Below are 17,665 nucleotides of genomic sequence, written 5' to 3'. Positions count from 1 at the left end.
CACGACTCCTATGTCATGTACGAACCCGAGGGGCCGAGACGATATAGTAATCGTCGTCCTTCCCTGCACACAGTTTATATATAATTTTTTTTTTAATTAATAATACCCTTCCGTAGGGTATGAAAAATAATGTCCCAAATTTAAATTCCAAAGTCCATAAAAAAAAGTGCAAAAGAAAAAATATAGTCTAAGAAAAATAAAAAGTCTAAAAAAATAAAAATAAAAAAAAAAATACAAATATCTCTCTTTTTTTCTCTCTTTTTTTATCAAAATAAAAAAAATAAAAAATCTTCTTCTTTCGCCCCTTTCGCTTTGCCTTTTACTCCAGTCTTTAAGTATTCACCAAAAACTTTGGCAAAATTTTCTTTCGCTCCAACTTCCAAAATCTGAAAGAAAAAGACAAAAAACCCAGAAACGTAAAGAAGAACAAAAATAATTAAAAAATAAAAATAAATCTATACACAAGTCCGCGTCGGCGGCGCCATTGTTGTAGTATTAAGATTGCGGTAAATAAGGATTCGTTGCTCGGACTTGTAAATATTTTTAAAACAAAAATATATACACAATATTTGTCACAGGATCAAGAGACACTAGGACACAGGATTCCACCATTAATCATTCACACAATTCATATATTTATTCGAAACAATTATAGCTCAAATCATAAGGACTCTCATTCTTTCCAAGGTAGATTTTTAGAATATTTATTGTATATCACTAGCATGACGCATCAAAAGCACTACGACCAAGCATACATCATCATACGATATCACAACCAATTAAGAAAAATCATAAATCGATTAATAAAAAGTGCAAGTAGTCAAAAAAAGAATTAATATAATTATCATATGCGTAAAGAACGGGTTCCTCCATCATCCCAGTGTTGGGGTTTAGCTAATCATAATAATCATGTTCTCAAAATATATATTTGATGCTCAAAGTATGATTAAAAGAGTCAAAAGTTATAAAACAGTGGTTCTGAGACTCACAAAACACGTCCAGAAAGAAACGATACCAGAAAACTGCAGCTAAACTGCGACACTTCTCCACTGCTGCTGGAACTGTTGAAGAACGACGGTCTTTGGCCGTCCGTTCTTCGTGTTCTTGAGCTCCTCCTTCTTCTTCAGCAGCAGCAGGTGAACAATCCTACAAGTCTCGATTTCTCGCTCCTCTCGGCTCTGGCTCGACCCCAAACTCTTGATACCCTTGTATGAGACTCGAACAACTCCTTTTATACCATCTAGCTCCACCAAATCCTCACCAAGAATCTCTTTTATCTCCCAATATTTTTTTTTATTCTTCACGTAAAGTCTGGTATTTCTTTCCCTGTTAAACTCTCTTTACGCGTCAATGCTTCATCCAAAAATCTCTCCCTGTTTACTGCGTACTATTCTTAAAAAAAGATAGAAAATAATCATGATAAGATATTCTCGTCCAATATCATGCATGTAATCTTCCAACAGGACCCGATATTCTCGCAAAGATATTCTTCCTCTCTGTTTAGCTAAGTCCGGCTATTCTAGCCCAAATTCATCGATCAAAACAGACGTACAAGGCCTGTTAACTCCATTCAAGACCAGCTCAATGGTTTCCAGCGATTGAATCTCGCTCAAAGCTGCTCAAATTCGAAATCCAAAATCTGTAACCGTCTGCATGCATTTTCCCGCCAATTTTTGAGTTTAAAAATTTGAATAACAAAAGGAGTTCCCTTAATCCAAAAGTTGGACTCCTTTAGCAGCTGGGGTGTCCAGGGGTGCCTTTATTAATTTTTCTGGGATGTTTTCCGGACTTTTTCGGGATTCCTCCGGGGTATTTCTGGGGTACTTCCGGTATAATGTCAACGGAGCTCCAAACGCCATATTTTAGCCAATTTCGCCGCAAAACCTTATTTTTCCAAAAACACTTACAAATAAATAAAACACCATAATAAGTACAAAATCGAGCACAAATATTATATACAATTGGGTTATATTAGACACATAAATGCGTCTACCAATCAACCATCTGAGTGAGAGGCTTTCTCTAATCTTGAGGGACATGTTATTAAAACTTTCTGAAAAGTTGGAGTAGATGTGTTCATAAGCAACATCATGAGGAAACCATGATCTTGCCCAAGACTTTGGCTCTGCGTTAATCAAGTACTGGTATGCTTTGGGATCTATCCCTGCCATTTCTTGCATGGCCTCCTAGAAAATATGTAGAGTATCTAAGTTAAATCATTTAACTAAAAACATGACAATTCATTCATTACTATTGAAACATGCCAATTCATTCATTATATTGAAACATCATTCAGAAATTACCTCCCAATGTTTATACTTGTATGCCTTGGCAGCCTGCCAAAGAAGGTATGTTAGTCTTGGATTCCTGAATCCCTTGGTCATGAAATTCAACTAAAGATTCCTGGAAAAAAAAACAATCCAAACATTAACAGAGATACAATTACAAATGTGTGAATAAGGAAATAAAAATACAAAATGCATTTACCTTAGGCAGTATCTATGATTGGCCAAGGGAAACAACCTTTTAACTGATTCAAGTATGCCCTTCATTCTATCAGAAATAAAGGTAAGTCCATCCATATCTGGAATCCTTTTCCTCAATTCTTTCAACATCAGGAACCAGTTTTCTTCAGTTTCACTTGTAGTAAACATCACACAAATTGGATATACCCCAAACTGACTATCTATACCAGTGGCTGCAAGATTGTACCACCTAGCTTACCATTTAGGTGAGCTCCATATAAGACAATTACCTTTCTACAACCATTCAAAAAACCCTTTATTTGTCCATCATAGGCTAAAATGACAGACTCAAATCTGTTATCTTCACCCTCTTTGGTCCAACTGAAATGTCCTATGTTGTTTGGGTTCAAAGAAGTAGCAGCTGTGACCAGTTGTGGTGCTTTTGTGTAAGAACTCTCAAAAGTTCCCTTCAACTCTGCTAAAACCAATTTCTGTGTACATAAACAAACTAAATATTAACATTTCACACATACAACAAGTTAAACTAACAAAAAAAAAACTTAGACAAGCATTAGAAACATACTCTTGCATCATTGGCAACCCAATATGGTATGTCAGTTTGCAACTTGGGACTAATGATCTTCTTGGCTATATGCTGTGCCTTGTCCATTGGTGAACCCACATCCATAGTCTTCAACAAATACTTAGATACAAATTTGGCATTGCATTTTCTACTGTGGTTTGCATTCAGATTTTTACAGGTGTGTTTCATGTTACACTCTCTTACTGTGATCGTGTCTTCCTTTGGACACAGTCTTGCATTCACTTTCCATTCACATCCTTGGGAACCCTTGTTCACACAATATGCATAATGTCTAGTCCTATCTCCCTTCTTCACTTTAAAATCCCTATGTTTCAACACTGAATATTCCCTTAAATGATCTCTATAAGCTTCTATGGATCCAAAAGCCATACCAGAACTTATTTCCCCAGGTTCAATTTCTGGAATTTTTTCATTTATCATTTCCAGTCTTTCTTGTTCCTTTAAATGCTTTCCAAAGTCTTGTTGCCACTTAGTTTCATCCTCTTGGGTGACATCATATATGGGAACCAAATCATGTGAAGTTTCATTCACTAGTGCATTCTTCTCTTCATAATAACCACCTTGATTGAAATCTTCATTACAATCATCAGGCTCATTACCAACATCTATACCTCTAGCACACATAGAAACCCAATCTTCATAAATGAACTTTTCTTGTGTTTCTTCATCTTCACTTTCATCTTCACTTTCAGCTTCACTTCATCTTCACCCTCCTCTGCATCTTCATCTGCATGTTCCTTAAACAGAAACTCAGGCCTATCATCAGGATGACACTCATATGTATGTACATTAGGTAAATTCACCTGATCATCTTCATACCCCTGTTCTTGGTTGTCTGCAACAGATGCTTGTGTTGGAACATCTTGCTCTTCATGCACAAAATCAAGTCTTGTTGGTCTCATATCAGGCTTCTTAACATGGTTGTTATCTTGTTTAGTAAGTTTTGGACTCCTCCTAACCTCAACCCTTTTACTCACTAATTTCTTCTTCACTTGACTTATCACCTCAGTCACACAACTCATCCCACTAGCACTAGCAGTATCACAACAAAAACCCCATTCTACTGTTGTAGGAATAATTGGAGCAATCCACAATCTTACAAAATTGCTTTTATTTGGTTTTCCAATTTTCCAGAATGAACGAACATATCTTCTTATTCACACTTATCCCATGCATTCCCATCATTATCACTAAATAAAAATAACTCAAGTGTAGGATCCATACCCTGTTCATTTACCATCCTTTCCTTTATCATAGCCATGAATTTGTCTCCACTTGTACCAGCTTTGCAATCATAAAAATACATGTCCTTATATATCCGACCTATATCAGTTATCCAGAAATCCCTATCTTCAATAATAGTCATTCTGAAACATTCAAAAAAAAACAAAAAAAAAAAACAGATCAATAATCATGATCAAAATTATAAATACAAAAAAACAACAATAAAATAGCAGCAACATTTTATAAACCCTAATACAGAATTTTGGTATATCCAAACCCTAATCTTAGAAAATGAAATTCTCAATTTTATAAACCTTAATTCTATAAACATAGATTCAGAACCACAGAACAATACAACCCTAATCAGTTATAAACCCGTTTGACGGGAAAAAAAAGACCTTAATTTCAGAAATTGAAATTCCCAATTCTATAAACCCTAATTTTTTAAAACATAGATTCAAAACAACGATTACTGGAAATAGTAAATACTAAATCTAAATAACGATCAACATAAGTCAAAAAAACAATTAATAATTTAGATTACTCACCTTTTTCATTAAATTTTACAGTTCAGTCTTCACTCCATTAAACATCAACAAACTATCTCGATCTGTCTCTCTGTCGACCTATCTCTCTCGATCTGTCAACCTCTCGACCTATCTCTCTCGATCTTCTAAGTTTAGTTCAGTATTCTCCCTCCCTCTCGAAATCCGTCTCTCTCTCTCTCAGGATAACTTTCTCTTTCAGGTTTTGAGTTTTTGTGGATGAAACTCGATGAAGAGAAGGATAAGACATTAGCAACACACGTACGGGTTCACACGTGCACAAAAATGACACCATGTACTAAAATGACACGTGTCCGTTTTATATCAAACCACGTGGCACCAATAGATGAGTCATCAAAGGGTAAACTTTGTAATTTCGTCATACACACGTGGGCAATAAGGTTCTGATATGTGTCCAATGTTCCCATATGTCCGTTAATTTTCTTCGTGATCTGGACTCCATAGGATATAAACACGTGTCACCATAAATTATTAGCAAGGGTAAAATTGAAATTTAGCATTGGTGTTGACTAGTCAATATTCCCTGGTTTGACCAGATATATCTCTCTAACGTTAAAAGTAAGGTTTTGGGGCATTTTGACTTATTTTTTAACGTTCGGGACATTTTGACAAGGTGATGGTCGAAATTGGGACATTTTGCCTCTTAACCCCTATTACAATTAACGGAAAACCAAGAAGTGTCTATACAGTGTACGGATACAGATAGAACTGTTAACTAATGACGGAAACTCTAACAGCACACACACAGAGGTTATAAGCAGACACTCTAGAGAATATACTCTTGTACTACAAATTATACTGAAATCACCACTGAATGTAAGTTTAACGCTGAATCGCGTGAATCGTTTGTGTCTTTAGTATTTCATTTACCTTGTTGCAAATCTAACCACACACTATATAATATATCTCTTTAGAAGTTATTTTGGGTATATCGTGGAATTTCTCAGAGCTAGCAACATTGTATGACTCCCGCGTATGCCTAGCAACATTGTATGACGTATGGCCGTCTCTGGAGACGCAAAATGCGTATTTACTTCTTAAAGAGGATTTATGCCCCATTGACCCCATAATTGTAGGTACAATGTTGAGACAGTGACTAGTCATGGGGATTGGAGAAAAGTGAGAACATACAGGATCTTTTAGTAACTTTCTAAGATAATTGGGCCACTGTCAGTGTGAAGTAAATAGTTTGGATTGTATGTCATTATGGGTTTTGGTTTTGCCTTTCTCTGTATAAAAGATAACTAACCATGGTTGTCGACATAAAAACAATCATCACCTGAAAAAATTAATCTGGATGGGAAAATATTAGTCATTTGAAGTAGTAGGAGCACTGGATCCCATTCCTTTCTTTTCTCAGGTACATAGTTAACAAGGCTGAATTGGGCCCTGGAAAAATAATTGGGGATCCCTAACTACATGATAAAAAAGGTTAAAAAATAGTGATTGGGAGTTATTTCTTATCCCCAATTTTTTTAAGTGGCTAAACTATCTCAAATCATTAGTGGTAATTAAGTTAATTAATTGTTAATTAGATTAATTAGATTAAAATCAGATTTAAGGATAAAATTTTGATAAAAGAAAAATTGTGTTTTGTGCTGTGGAGAGGAAGAAGTTGAGTTTTTGGAGGATTCCAGTAGAGGAATCATATTGCTCAAAATGAAGGAACCAATCCTCAAAATAAAGAAACTCAAAACAATCAGGTAAACTTCCTATACTCTTCAAATTGTATGAATGATGCTCCAAGTGGTCGATTCATGTACACTATGCAACTACTCAGAGTGAGGGTCGTTAAGTTGAGAGGGTAATAAACGAACGACTCTAAGGAGTCGTCAATTACTTGATACAACCTTTGACGACTCAAACCTGCAACTTTTGCAGGTTATGAAAAATCGTCAACCAAGTGTGATATAATTGATGACTCCAGTTGGTTAGGTCATATAGAGTCGTTAACTTAATATGTTTAGAACCCAACTACTCTAAAACTTTTTACTCTCTGAAGATGTTACTCTTAGGGTCGTTAATTAGGCATTCCTATATACTGACGATCCTAGCGAGCCATTTCATAGATCAAGGGTCGGCAAGCAAAATTTATAAAACCAAACGACCCTTCAACATCGTTAACGACTTCACATGACGACCCTTCAACATAGTTAACGACTACAACCATTCGACATGACGACCCTTCCTATTTTTTGAACAGGGAACAAACTTTATATCATATAGAGTCGTTAGCGATTTAGAAATCCCTAGACGACACTATTCTATGGCAGAAAACCAGGTTTAGGGTCGTTATCTACTACACCCTAATGGTTAACTATTTTTTATCAATTCAACATGCATATCAAAAACCGTTAAGCAATAAAAAACCGTGGTTAACAACCCTGGAACTGTAACTGCAATTTTGCAGTTGAAAATCTATTTGTTTTTTAGTTCACTTACGACGATGAATCGGTGAGAATTTTTTTTTCTCAGAAGTCGTTAATGGAATGGGAAACAGTGGGAGAGAGGGAGCGGAGGAGAAGAAGTTATTAGAGAAGAATAAAATAGTTATTTTACCATCATTTTGGAATCCCATATATTTTTTGGTGTGAGTATAAAATGTGTCATGACCCCCAATTAATTTCCATGGCGCCCGATTCAACCTTGATAGTTAGTGAGTCATTTATTATCGCGTACGTAATTTGGTGACCAAGATTTATGAAAACCCACGAAATACCATCAAGATCCCACGAGGATAGCACCCTATATGTGGGAGAATTAGTCGACAACCAAAACAATAAATCGTAAAGAGATTTAAGGAGGGCCTCACCGTCATGAGTGATGAGTGCAATATACTCGAATGGACATCACACTCAAGCTTGATCTGTTTTAGTTTTCGAGTCTTTTAAGCTCTTATTATTAGAGCTAAATGCATATACCCTACACTTTATTCGCTAAATGGACTTGACATACCATAAAAGTATTCTCTTCAAGCAAATCAATTTACTTTTTTCCCCTATCTTTAACACCAGTGGTTCATTAAAGTGATCGATACACATATGGTTAATATTCTTGGTGGAATAGTCTTTCCATTGAAGAAGCTACACGATGGCTTCTCATTCTTATTCTTGTTAGAAAGTTACATGAGGATCTAAGGAGTGGAGATTATATTTTGCCAAGTCAATTAGCCATAATTTGTCTTAAAAACTTTAACGTCGCCCAAAAGAATCATTGAATATTATTAATGAAAGGAGATGATTTATTTATTAATTAGTCTTCTAATGCACCACGTAAGAACGAGACGAGAAACAACACAACAAAGCAGCCCTAGCAAAAATTTCCTTACAGAAAGCGAACATTCCTTTCGCGTAGTGGGTTTGTTTTGTTTTGCTGCTTTTGGTATTTTACTATGGAGATGAATCTCCGGTCTCCGCTGGTCTAGGCCATAGCTGGCCGGCACAAAATGGCAAGACTTTGAGGTGCATTGCAATTAAGCTACACACTATATATTTTTCATTTTTTTGATAAACAATTAAGCTACATTATATATCAAAGACTAATTGTATCTACAACACTTTCGGATATGATGATAAAAATCAAAACACAGACAAAAACCTCTGGTCCTCTAGCTACCAATACCATATGCCAACCACCTTCTTTGATCAATTATTGACATATGGCCGCCCTGACAGAAAAGCTTGTCCCATACTATATGTCTTCTACAACATAATTTAATTACAGAGAGTATACAATCATAAACTCAAGCATCAAAGGAACTTACTTTGCAGAATTAATTAGAAACCTTGCTTATAACTTAAAACCCCTGATCCATGATTAACTATGAAGATGGCCGGTTATTGATTAACCTTACTCGATCATATGAACTTTTGCTGGATCTCGGTACAAAAACTTTTGACTCCAAAACCGCACACGATCTTTTGCAAGATACATATCGATCAATGAACCCGAACCGGTCACTTAATGATCGAGATGTCACAACCTTATTATTATCTCCACTTTCCCAGTAAGCATTCATTAAGCTATCATCCATTTCCTTCTCTTTAGAACACTCCATCAACGCAGCAGCAAACGGATCTCTGTTCATATTCGTAAAACTAGTTTTCTTCTGCACTGTGAAAATAGATTCTAGATTGAATTTTCTTGAATTCCCTGGCGCTGGTGGTAATGGGAGCACAATCAGAGATGGGTCGTTTTTTGTTCTGCAGCGAGAAAATTTGGGAACTCCGGGGTGTTGTTCCCATGAAAATGGAATTCGGAGAGTGGGAGATGATGAATCTACAAATGAATCGTCATTTGGGTAGGATGCGAAAGATAAACATGATTCTAACGAGGATGAACGTGATGAAACCGATGAAGTAGACGAGAATGAGTGACCGACGAGTTGTAAAGGCTTATCGGTTTCGTGTTCGGTGTCCGCGAACGACGAAGAGGAGGAAGATGAAGACATCGACGATGATGATAAGAAAAGAAGAATACCAGAGAGAAATTTCAAAGAGAGTGTGTAAATAAGTATGATGAAGAAATGTTTTAGAATACTTATAGAAGAGTGGGGGAGGGAATATCACTAACCAACAAAACGAACAAAAACTAGAGTTGAGTATGAAAAGGACCAATATGACCTTTATATCTATATGGATTAAAATCAAACTGGCTGGCTGGCTCAGTTGATTTTCTTTTTATTTTGTAGAGAAAGAGTTACAGAGTCGTGCATAGTCACATAGATAATTAGAGCTTTATTTAAAATGATGAGGACGAAGACAAAATGATGACCTATGTGGTAGATAATTGGTGGAATATCGTAGTACATTATCATTGAGTCTTGGTCTTTTTGAACATGTGATGGTGGGACTATATTTAGGCCGTTGATTAGATTGTGTTTTGGCGTTGAATTCGGGATATGCATGATTGCCTGCTAAAATGCAATTTGTTTGGTGGAAGATCGTGATGAGTTGCGAAATATGATTGCTATGAAGCACCATAAGTGCATTATTGACCTCAAACGTGCACTCACTCCACTCCATAATCTCTGAATAAATATGTATGATACCTGCAGCAAAACTAGTGGGTGTTTTTTTATGGAAAAGAAATACAAAAACTGTATGTCTGTATAGTTAAGATCATGATGTTACTAAGCACAAGTGCATCATTGAGTAATTGACCTCACAAGTGCCATGAGTGCGACTAAACCCAAATTTGCACAATACACAAATTTCATTTTGTTATTGTGTCAAGCTTCATTAATCTGGATCGAAAAAATAATAGATGCGTGAAAGGTGCAGATATGCCTCAACAAGAACTTGTCACACATATATAAATAAACATGAAGCACTGTTGCATGCGTATTTGTCAAATAATTGTACCATAATTCAACCATAACCAGTAAAGGTTCCAACTCCAAGGGCCTTCCACCAGTACTAAGCTACTAGGTAGCTTATAAATCTGAAGGTCCGTGGACCTTCTTTTTATCTTATGTCTGGATTTGTTGCGTCTAAAAGATGTATATATGTCGATTGCTCATTGATTGAAAGACTCGACAGACACGTTAAATTGAAGTAATTGCAGTTCTTAAATGTCAACCAAGTATGTGTCTGTTAATTACCCTGCACTGTAATGTAAAAATATCCCGAAACGAAAATCTACCATGAATCTAGCTAGCTAGTGAAGAACTAAAAGAACACCTAGAGGGCTCATAAACCATCCATATGTCAGGTGGATCTTATTTATTACAGATTAACGACTAAAATGGACGGCCAAGTTCGTTGAACCTGTAACAATAGAATAGACTATTTGAACAGCACACGTTAGTTTACTCAGTAATAGCATCATCCATTGTCACTCGTCAGTGTTGACTACTCACAATGCACAAAGCAACATGGTCGAACTCTAAGGTGGAAATAACCAACATTAATGCTAATATAAACTTTACACGTTAAGCAATTTTATGCTAATGCATGGCATAATTCACGGGGTTCATTAATTGGTTGATCTCGATCTGATCAATATCATGTCAAGAGAACAGCTTCTCGCCCTTCTCTTGCTTGTTATCTGTCAACTACGTACCGTGCATGTCAAGTCTCCCCTCATGCTCTCAACTTATTCTGAAAGACTGTAAGAATGCCTTAATTAATCTTTAAGTTATATGACTTTGCTGGTTAATATGGACAAATGAATTTCATCAACAATTCAATCAGGATTTGAAAAAAGTACATACGTGGACAAACATTATCGATGAAGTGAAGAGAAACTGCAAGTTCCGAATTTCGCATTACTAGATCACGGGAGGGGAAACAACAAGATTTTGATTTTGAAGCAGAAGGCTCCGATTCCCCATGCTGTTGGATATTGTCTTGTCCCCTAGTATCGTTTTGTATCACGAATCACGATCTGACTCTTTATGCCAAGGTGCTTTCTAGTTTTGCATTTCGCACCTCCTTCTGGTACATGAATATCGGCCAGAAAACTGAATTAATTAGGTAGATATAGTTTGCCGTTTTGGACAGTGGATAGACAGTGGATGATGGGTTCGTGCACCCTATGATGGGACCAGCCGCCCGGGCATTATATCGCATGACGTGAAAAACCCTGTGAAGAAGACTGATCATGTTAGTGCCAAATATATGAAAAAGTAAAAAACTTCACACCTTTTTGCAAATGACCAAAAGGTTGTTTTGTGCAAAATGATACTCATAATCTTAATTTAGGTTTAGGGTCGGTCGACTTTGTCATAAGTTATTAGCTAAACAAATTTCTCAGACGTCACAGTTCCATTTTCGAGTGGAATTCAGCTTCATAACTAGTCTGACTTTTTTCTACGTATGACAAAGACCCAGTGGGTTAAATTTTACCCGAAATAAAAGGTACTGTTAATTTGAATATCCGTATACATGTCAAGGTTCATTAAAAAAATATTGCATTAAAAAAGATTTATTTGTTCTATTGTATTGAAATTAGTAATTCTTTGTATTGGTAACAAAATTTCTTATTTTTAATGCAAGAAAAACCAATTCCTAAAAAAAAAAAACACAATTTCGAATTAAATAAAACGATTTTTATAGGTTAAAACTATAGGTTAGAACTTTACTAGTACAACCGTTTCCACGGTGGGAGGGCCGACCGAAGAAGAATCTGAAGATTCATTTTTCCTGAAACAAGGTGAAAATATCACTTTTTCTGAAACTGGGTGATAATATTACTTTTTATGAAACGGAGTGATATTATCACTTTTCCTGAAACGGAATGTGAAAGTATCACTTTTCAAGAAACGGAAAATTAGTCGATCCATAAAATAAAATATGGTTGCATGATGTGTTATGCATCATTTGTGTTGGTTTGCATAATGGTTCTGCATTCAATTCTCGAGAATCGTGCTTAAAGTGAAAGTATCACTTTTCTTGAAACAGAGGGATCACATCTTTTTATTAGTTGCAACGGGAAATTAGGTGATGCATAAACCAAAATATGGCTACATAAATTATTGTGTATTCTTTGTGGTGGTTTGCATAATAGATATACATGATTTTCTAAAATTGTGCCTAAAATGATAAATGCCTCCGAATTTTTCGTAAAAACTCTAAATTTGATATTGTTGTTTGCCCTCGTTGCGTAGATTTTTTTATAACCTTTCCAACTAGATAAAATTTGTAAAATTTCAAGGAACGGATTTTTAGATATGTTATATTAAAGTTTGTTTTCCAACTATACCCCTGAAAAGATAGGATACATAAGAGCAGTTCCTATAGAATGAATAAACTTGGAGTTTGTTCATTTTGCTCCCACTATGGAATGAACAAACATGAAAAATGGATGTTCAAATCAATATATTTGTTGATTTGAACATCGAGATGGACAGCCCAACGCGCGCCTGTGGTAACAATGGGTGACCTTGCTACGAACGCTGGCGTTTGAAGAAAAAACGCCAGCGTTTGAACATTGAACGTGCGGCATGACGTAAAGCGCCAGCGTCCTTATTAGAAACGCCAGCGTCTGACCCAAGGGCGCCAACGAGTCAATCTGAACGGCTGGAAAATCTTGGGATCCAACGGCTACATTTTTTGAATTCTATAAATACTCCTCATTTCAACTCCAAATTCACACATTCTTCACTCTCAAATCATCTACAAAAATGCCTCCCAGAGTTCGTGCTGTTAGATTCACTAAACAAGAGGATTTAGCTATTTGTAGAACCTTTGTTTTTCACACACGAGATGTTGTCATGCATAATGTAGCTGATTCGACATTGACTTTCTGGGAGAAAGTTTACAGAATGTTCACCGCTGAAATTGGGAACATCTCTGGGCGTGATTCTCATGGATTGCAGCATCGTTTTAGTGTAATTAGTATGAATTATTGGAGATCATGGCTTTACTAATGGAGAATCACAAAAATAATCTCAATGGTAAATCCGAACATGAAGTGGAACCCATAACTCTAGCGATGTGGCCAGTAACTCACCGCGGTCATCCTTTCGACTTCCATGCTTGTTCCAACATTCTTAGGGCGCTCAACAGATACAATCCCCTACTCTAGGAATTCCACCACCTGCCGAGAATTGACGCCTATGTAGTAGTTGTTTTAATCTAATGTATTTCTTTTATTTTCATGTATGATGTGGTGGTTGTTCAATGCACTACGTTTTTATTTATGATGGTGCAATTTTTAACCCAGGAAAAATTTAAATTACTGACGTGCAAATGTGAATATTAATCGTAATAACATAATACCATAGTGAATCGATTTGTCATACAACTTCAATCAACCCACTCCACCAAAAAACATTTGGGACATTCCCAGAAATGCCTTCCATATGTGTCTTCTTCAGAAGAATTCCGCAAATGCATAAAAGTCTTGCAACCGGGCTTTGAGCGTGCACTGATTCTCTGTGGACAATGTTTGTATTCGTGATCTCCATATCCACAATGCTTGTAGTGTAATAGCTCCTTCTTCAATTTTCCTTTAAGTTTGAAATTTATGCAGAGTGTTGCAATCTTTTTTTTCTTTTTTTTAATCTTCATAGCATCATCTAGCATATGTGGTTCCTCTGGACAATTGGGATCTTAACATTGCAAAAATCTGAGCTTTTCCGGTTGTGATTCAATCACCATTCTGATGCGTGAACAACCTTCCTGCGGACACTTTGAATACATCCAAGGACATTGCATAAGACTGTGGTTATCCATGAAACATAATGGACAAACCTCTTTTGCTTCGACACATAATATTTGCTTCGCTTTTCCTTTAGAAAACATGGTGGATGTTGAGAAATAAATCGGTTGGTTTGGTTTAGAATAAAACTAGTGATATATTTATTATAGAAAATAGGCGTTGGTAATTCAAACGGACGGTTTTAGTAAAGTCGCCAGCGCTTTTAGTCCAGCGCGAACGGAAAAATTTCAAACGACTCCTTTTTCTTTCTCGACCTATAAATTTCATTCCTCCCATCTCCAAAATCACATCTTCTTCTTCTTACTTTTTATTAAATCTCTCTCCCTCTTTGACAAAAATGTCTGTTAGAAATCGTGGTCCCAAGTTTACTCAAGAAGAGGATATAACTCTATGCAAAGCATATTTCTTTCATAGGGTAATCACTGGTGTTGTTATTTCTCATGACGGTTCTTTTTGGAAGAACTTTTTTTCAATGTTCGTCTCACTGACGGGAAACCCAAGAAACCGAGATGCTCGTCAATTGCGTGCTCGTTTTCATTCTATTAGGCTTGAAGTCCAGCCATTTCTTGTTCTGGTAATGGAAATTGATCGAGAAAAGTTCGTCGGTGTAACTGAAGATGAAGTGATCCAAACAACTCTTGATAATTGGGAGGAATCTCACGGTAAACCTTTTCTTTACGAAGCGTGTTTCAGAGTTCTAAAAGATGGTCCATCTCAAGCACATCGTTTCTGAAAAAGTGTGATCGCCTTTTCAACCATTTTATAAGAGGAAATTCAATTGAATTTTGGTATGAGTGAATTGTTTGTGGTAATTTATAGAGGTAAAAAGTGAATTTTGAATTTTAAAAAACTACCCATTGGCATCGGTAGCAAAAACCCGGCGTTTTATCTTAGGACGTCGCGTTGGTTGGTTCTTCTGACGCCAGCATTATCCCTTCCAAAAAAGCATTTACCTTATTTGTTACCTAAATACCTGGTTTGTTTCCGGATCGATAGTGAGAGTCTTCAACCACTGCAAATAACAAGCATTTACCTTATTTCCTGAGAAATCGGGGAAAAAGCAGTCCCAAGGGCGTGCAACAAGTAAGCTTTATCCGTATGTCTAGCTCTTTCTGTGTCCATCACCACTTCTCCACTAGTAGTCTTGCGGTCAGAATCCCCAAACTTGTCCCTCAGAAGAACCAAATTAATCTTTCTTGCCATATTAACTGTTTCACTAAGTTCACCCGGTTGACTAAATTCCCATTTAGCTCCAGGCGCGACTCCATTCCCTATCTCAAACTCTTCTTCCGCTTCATCTTTGCCCCACCCAAGACAGTTTTTCGCTTCAATTTTTGAAACCCTCAAACACAGTTTTTCCTTCCAAAGAAAGAACGGTGATTTGTTTTGCATCATCCTGAGTCATAGTCATCTCGCCGAACGGGAGTAGAAAAGTCATCGTTTTAGGCCAGAATCTTTCTCTAAAACCACAAACTGTCACAACATCATATGTCTTCTGCAAAGCCTCGATTCAAGACCATAAACCCGAAGCTCCACAGCTGGATGCTCTCCGTCTAACGGCCAAAACTTTCCTTGTTGGTGCTTTAGTTTGGGGATCGATTTATGGGGAAACTACAAAGAATATAAAGTTGTTACAATTAAATATCCCTAATAAAATAAAAATAAAATATATTAAGTTTGATTTATTACCTTTGCGGCACAGACCCTAGCATCCCATGATGACTGGTAATCAATCAAGACAGATCTATCTCTTGGCTCACCCTAAGGTCTCCCATTCCTCTTGGGAGGTAAAAACACCATAGCATCGATGATTTGTCTTGCACTTTATTTTGGTGGATACTTCTTCTTTCCTTCTTTATTTTCCTCCTCAACTACGGATTTACCTTTATAAATAGCAGAGCCACTTGAAGTGTCAACTTCAGTTCCTCCAGTAACAACAAGTACACCTTCACTTCCTCTACCAACTTCAACTTCAGTTCCTCCAGTAACAGCAACTCCAACCTCAGTTCCTCCACCAACTCCAACTTCAGTTCCTCCAGTAACGACAACTTCAACCCCACTTCCTCCACCAACTCCAACTTCACTTCCTCCACCAACTACATCTTGACTACCTAAAGCAGTCCCATCTCCAACTCCATCTCCTCCACCTTCACTTTCTCCATCAGTCACAACTCCACTTGCATTCCTTGCATTTGCACCCAATGGTTTTGCATGACGAGGTTGTGGAGTCGGGTCACTACGAGGTGTTACTTCTTGTGACCTTTTCTTTTTCTTTTCTTTTGCTCTGTTCAAAGACAAATAAGGCCAAAAACCAAAAGTAGATAATTAAAAACGGCTGGGAAATTTTGACAGAACCAAGCCATGACACTGAAAACGGCTAGGACAAATTGATAGCCCCAGACGCAAAAACAATTGCGGATGGGAAATTTAGTAGTCGACCTAGACGTAAAACAAATAACGTCTAACAAACATAATTTGCGGCTTGGTTACTCCTATTACGGATAGGAAAACCTATACGTGAAAATACAGCTGGTTTAATATTCAGCACAGTAACACATACGGTTAGGAAAAACCAAGCCGTAATATAAAATCGTCTAGGAAGCTAACAATTACGGTTAGGAAACAAAATTACTGATAGAAAGACCGAGACGTAAACATTACGTCTGAAGAAAAAAAATCGAACACAGGAAAATATACGGCTAGGATATACAACTTGTTGCGGATAGGATTTCTCAATCTCATACGCATCGACTATTTTACAGCTGGGAGTTCTTATACATCCCAACCGTAAAACTTACAAACGGCTGGGAGTTCTTAGATATCCCAACTGTATGACATATACACCGCTGGGAAAACAATACATTCCAACAGTGAGGCCTATTTACGGCTGGAACACAAGAACTCCCAGCCGTAAGCATTTTCAAAAACTGTTTTTTCAGACCTAAAATTTTCGAAATCAACTGAATAATCAATAAAAAAGCTTAAATAAAGACTGGGTTTTTCAATTCATACCTTATTGCTGTCATATCAGGAGTCTCGACGGATGTTGCATCTCCTTTATTCACTTCTTCTTGACCTTCAGTTTCATCTTCATTTGATGAAGTTGGTTTCTCTGGTTCAGGAGGAGGTGGATTCGACGAAAATTGACTTAGCTAGGTTTCATGATTTTATACAATGAATTTAATCGACGACGAAATTTTTTTAAATCGATGATTGATCGTTTGTTTCAAAAGAAGAAGAAGGAAAACAGAAAGAGGAGAGTGTGGGAAGAAGAAGAGGAAAAATGAAGAAGAAGGGGACGGTTTTAAAACTTTGGGTTTTAATGCTTTCGGATTTTTTTTCTTTAATGATTTTTCAGTTTTTTTTTTCTTTTTGATTAGATTAATTAATTAATGGAAGAGTAGAAAGGTAATAAGTGAAAATGATTGAGGGTATTTTTGAATTTTTGCATGAATCGGATCTCCCCCTCTAACGTTTAGGCTCCACTTAGTAATTTAAGCCTCCAAAGTCCCATCCCGTGCAGCCCCAATAATAGGATTCTTATCATAGGCCTGTAATTTAACCTCATTTTATTATTTGTTGTTATTCTCATCTGCTAATGAAAACGTGACTGCTAATGCCTACTGGTACACCCCTGTGAA

General features: G+C 36.7%; 2 protein-coding genes across 2 annotated transcripts; both read right to left on the bottom strand.

Moving 5' to 3' along the window:
* Positions 1-8,321: 8,321 nt before the first annotated feature.
* Positions 8,322-9,503, bottom strand: LOC113301335. The gene has a single exon (XM_026550101.1). It carries the CDS (start codon positions 9,307-9,309, stop codon positions 8,680-8,682), a length of 630 nt encoding a protein of 209 aa, XP_026405886.1. The 5' UTR covers positions 9,310-9,503; the 3' UTR covers positions 8,322-8,679.
* A 6,345-nt stretch (positions 9,504-15,848) lies between these two features.
* On the bottom strand, positions 15,849-17,050 carry LOC113305483 (glycine-rich cell wall structural protein 1-like). The gene is made up of 2 exons (XM_026554513.1): positions 17,037-17,050; positions 15,849-16,308 (listed from the first exon to the last, which is right to left on the bottom strand). The coding sequence occupies exons 1-2, from the start codon at positions 17,048-17,050 to the stop codon at positions 15,849-15,851; spliced, it is 474 nt and encodes a 157-aa protein (XP_026410298.1).
* Between the last annotated feature and the right edge of the window lie 615 nt (positions 17,051-17,665).

Source organism: Papaver somniferum, chromosome 8 (genome assembly GCF_003573695.1).
Source record: "Papaver somniferum cultivar HN1 chromosome 8, ASM357369v1, whole genome shotgun sequence".
Taxonomy (NCBI): domain Eukaryota; kingdom Viridiplantae; phylum Streptophyta; class Magnoliopsida; order Ranunculales; family Papaveraceae; genus Papaver; species Papaver somniferum.
Note: the sequence above shows the minus strand (reverse complement) of the source record. Positions and strands in the feature narration are given on the sequence as shown.

Coding starts and splice junctions, on each gene's coding strand:
- LOC113301335 (XM_026550101.1), bottom strand. CDS start 9,309: ATGTCTTCATCTTCCTCCTCTTCGTCGTTCGCGGACACCGAACACGAA.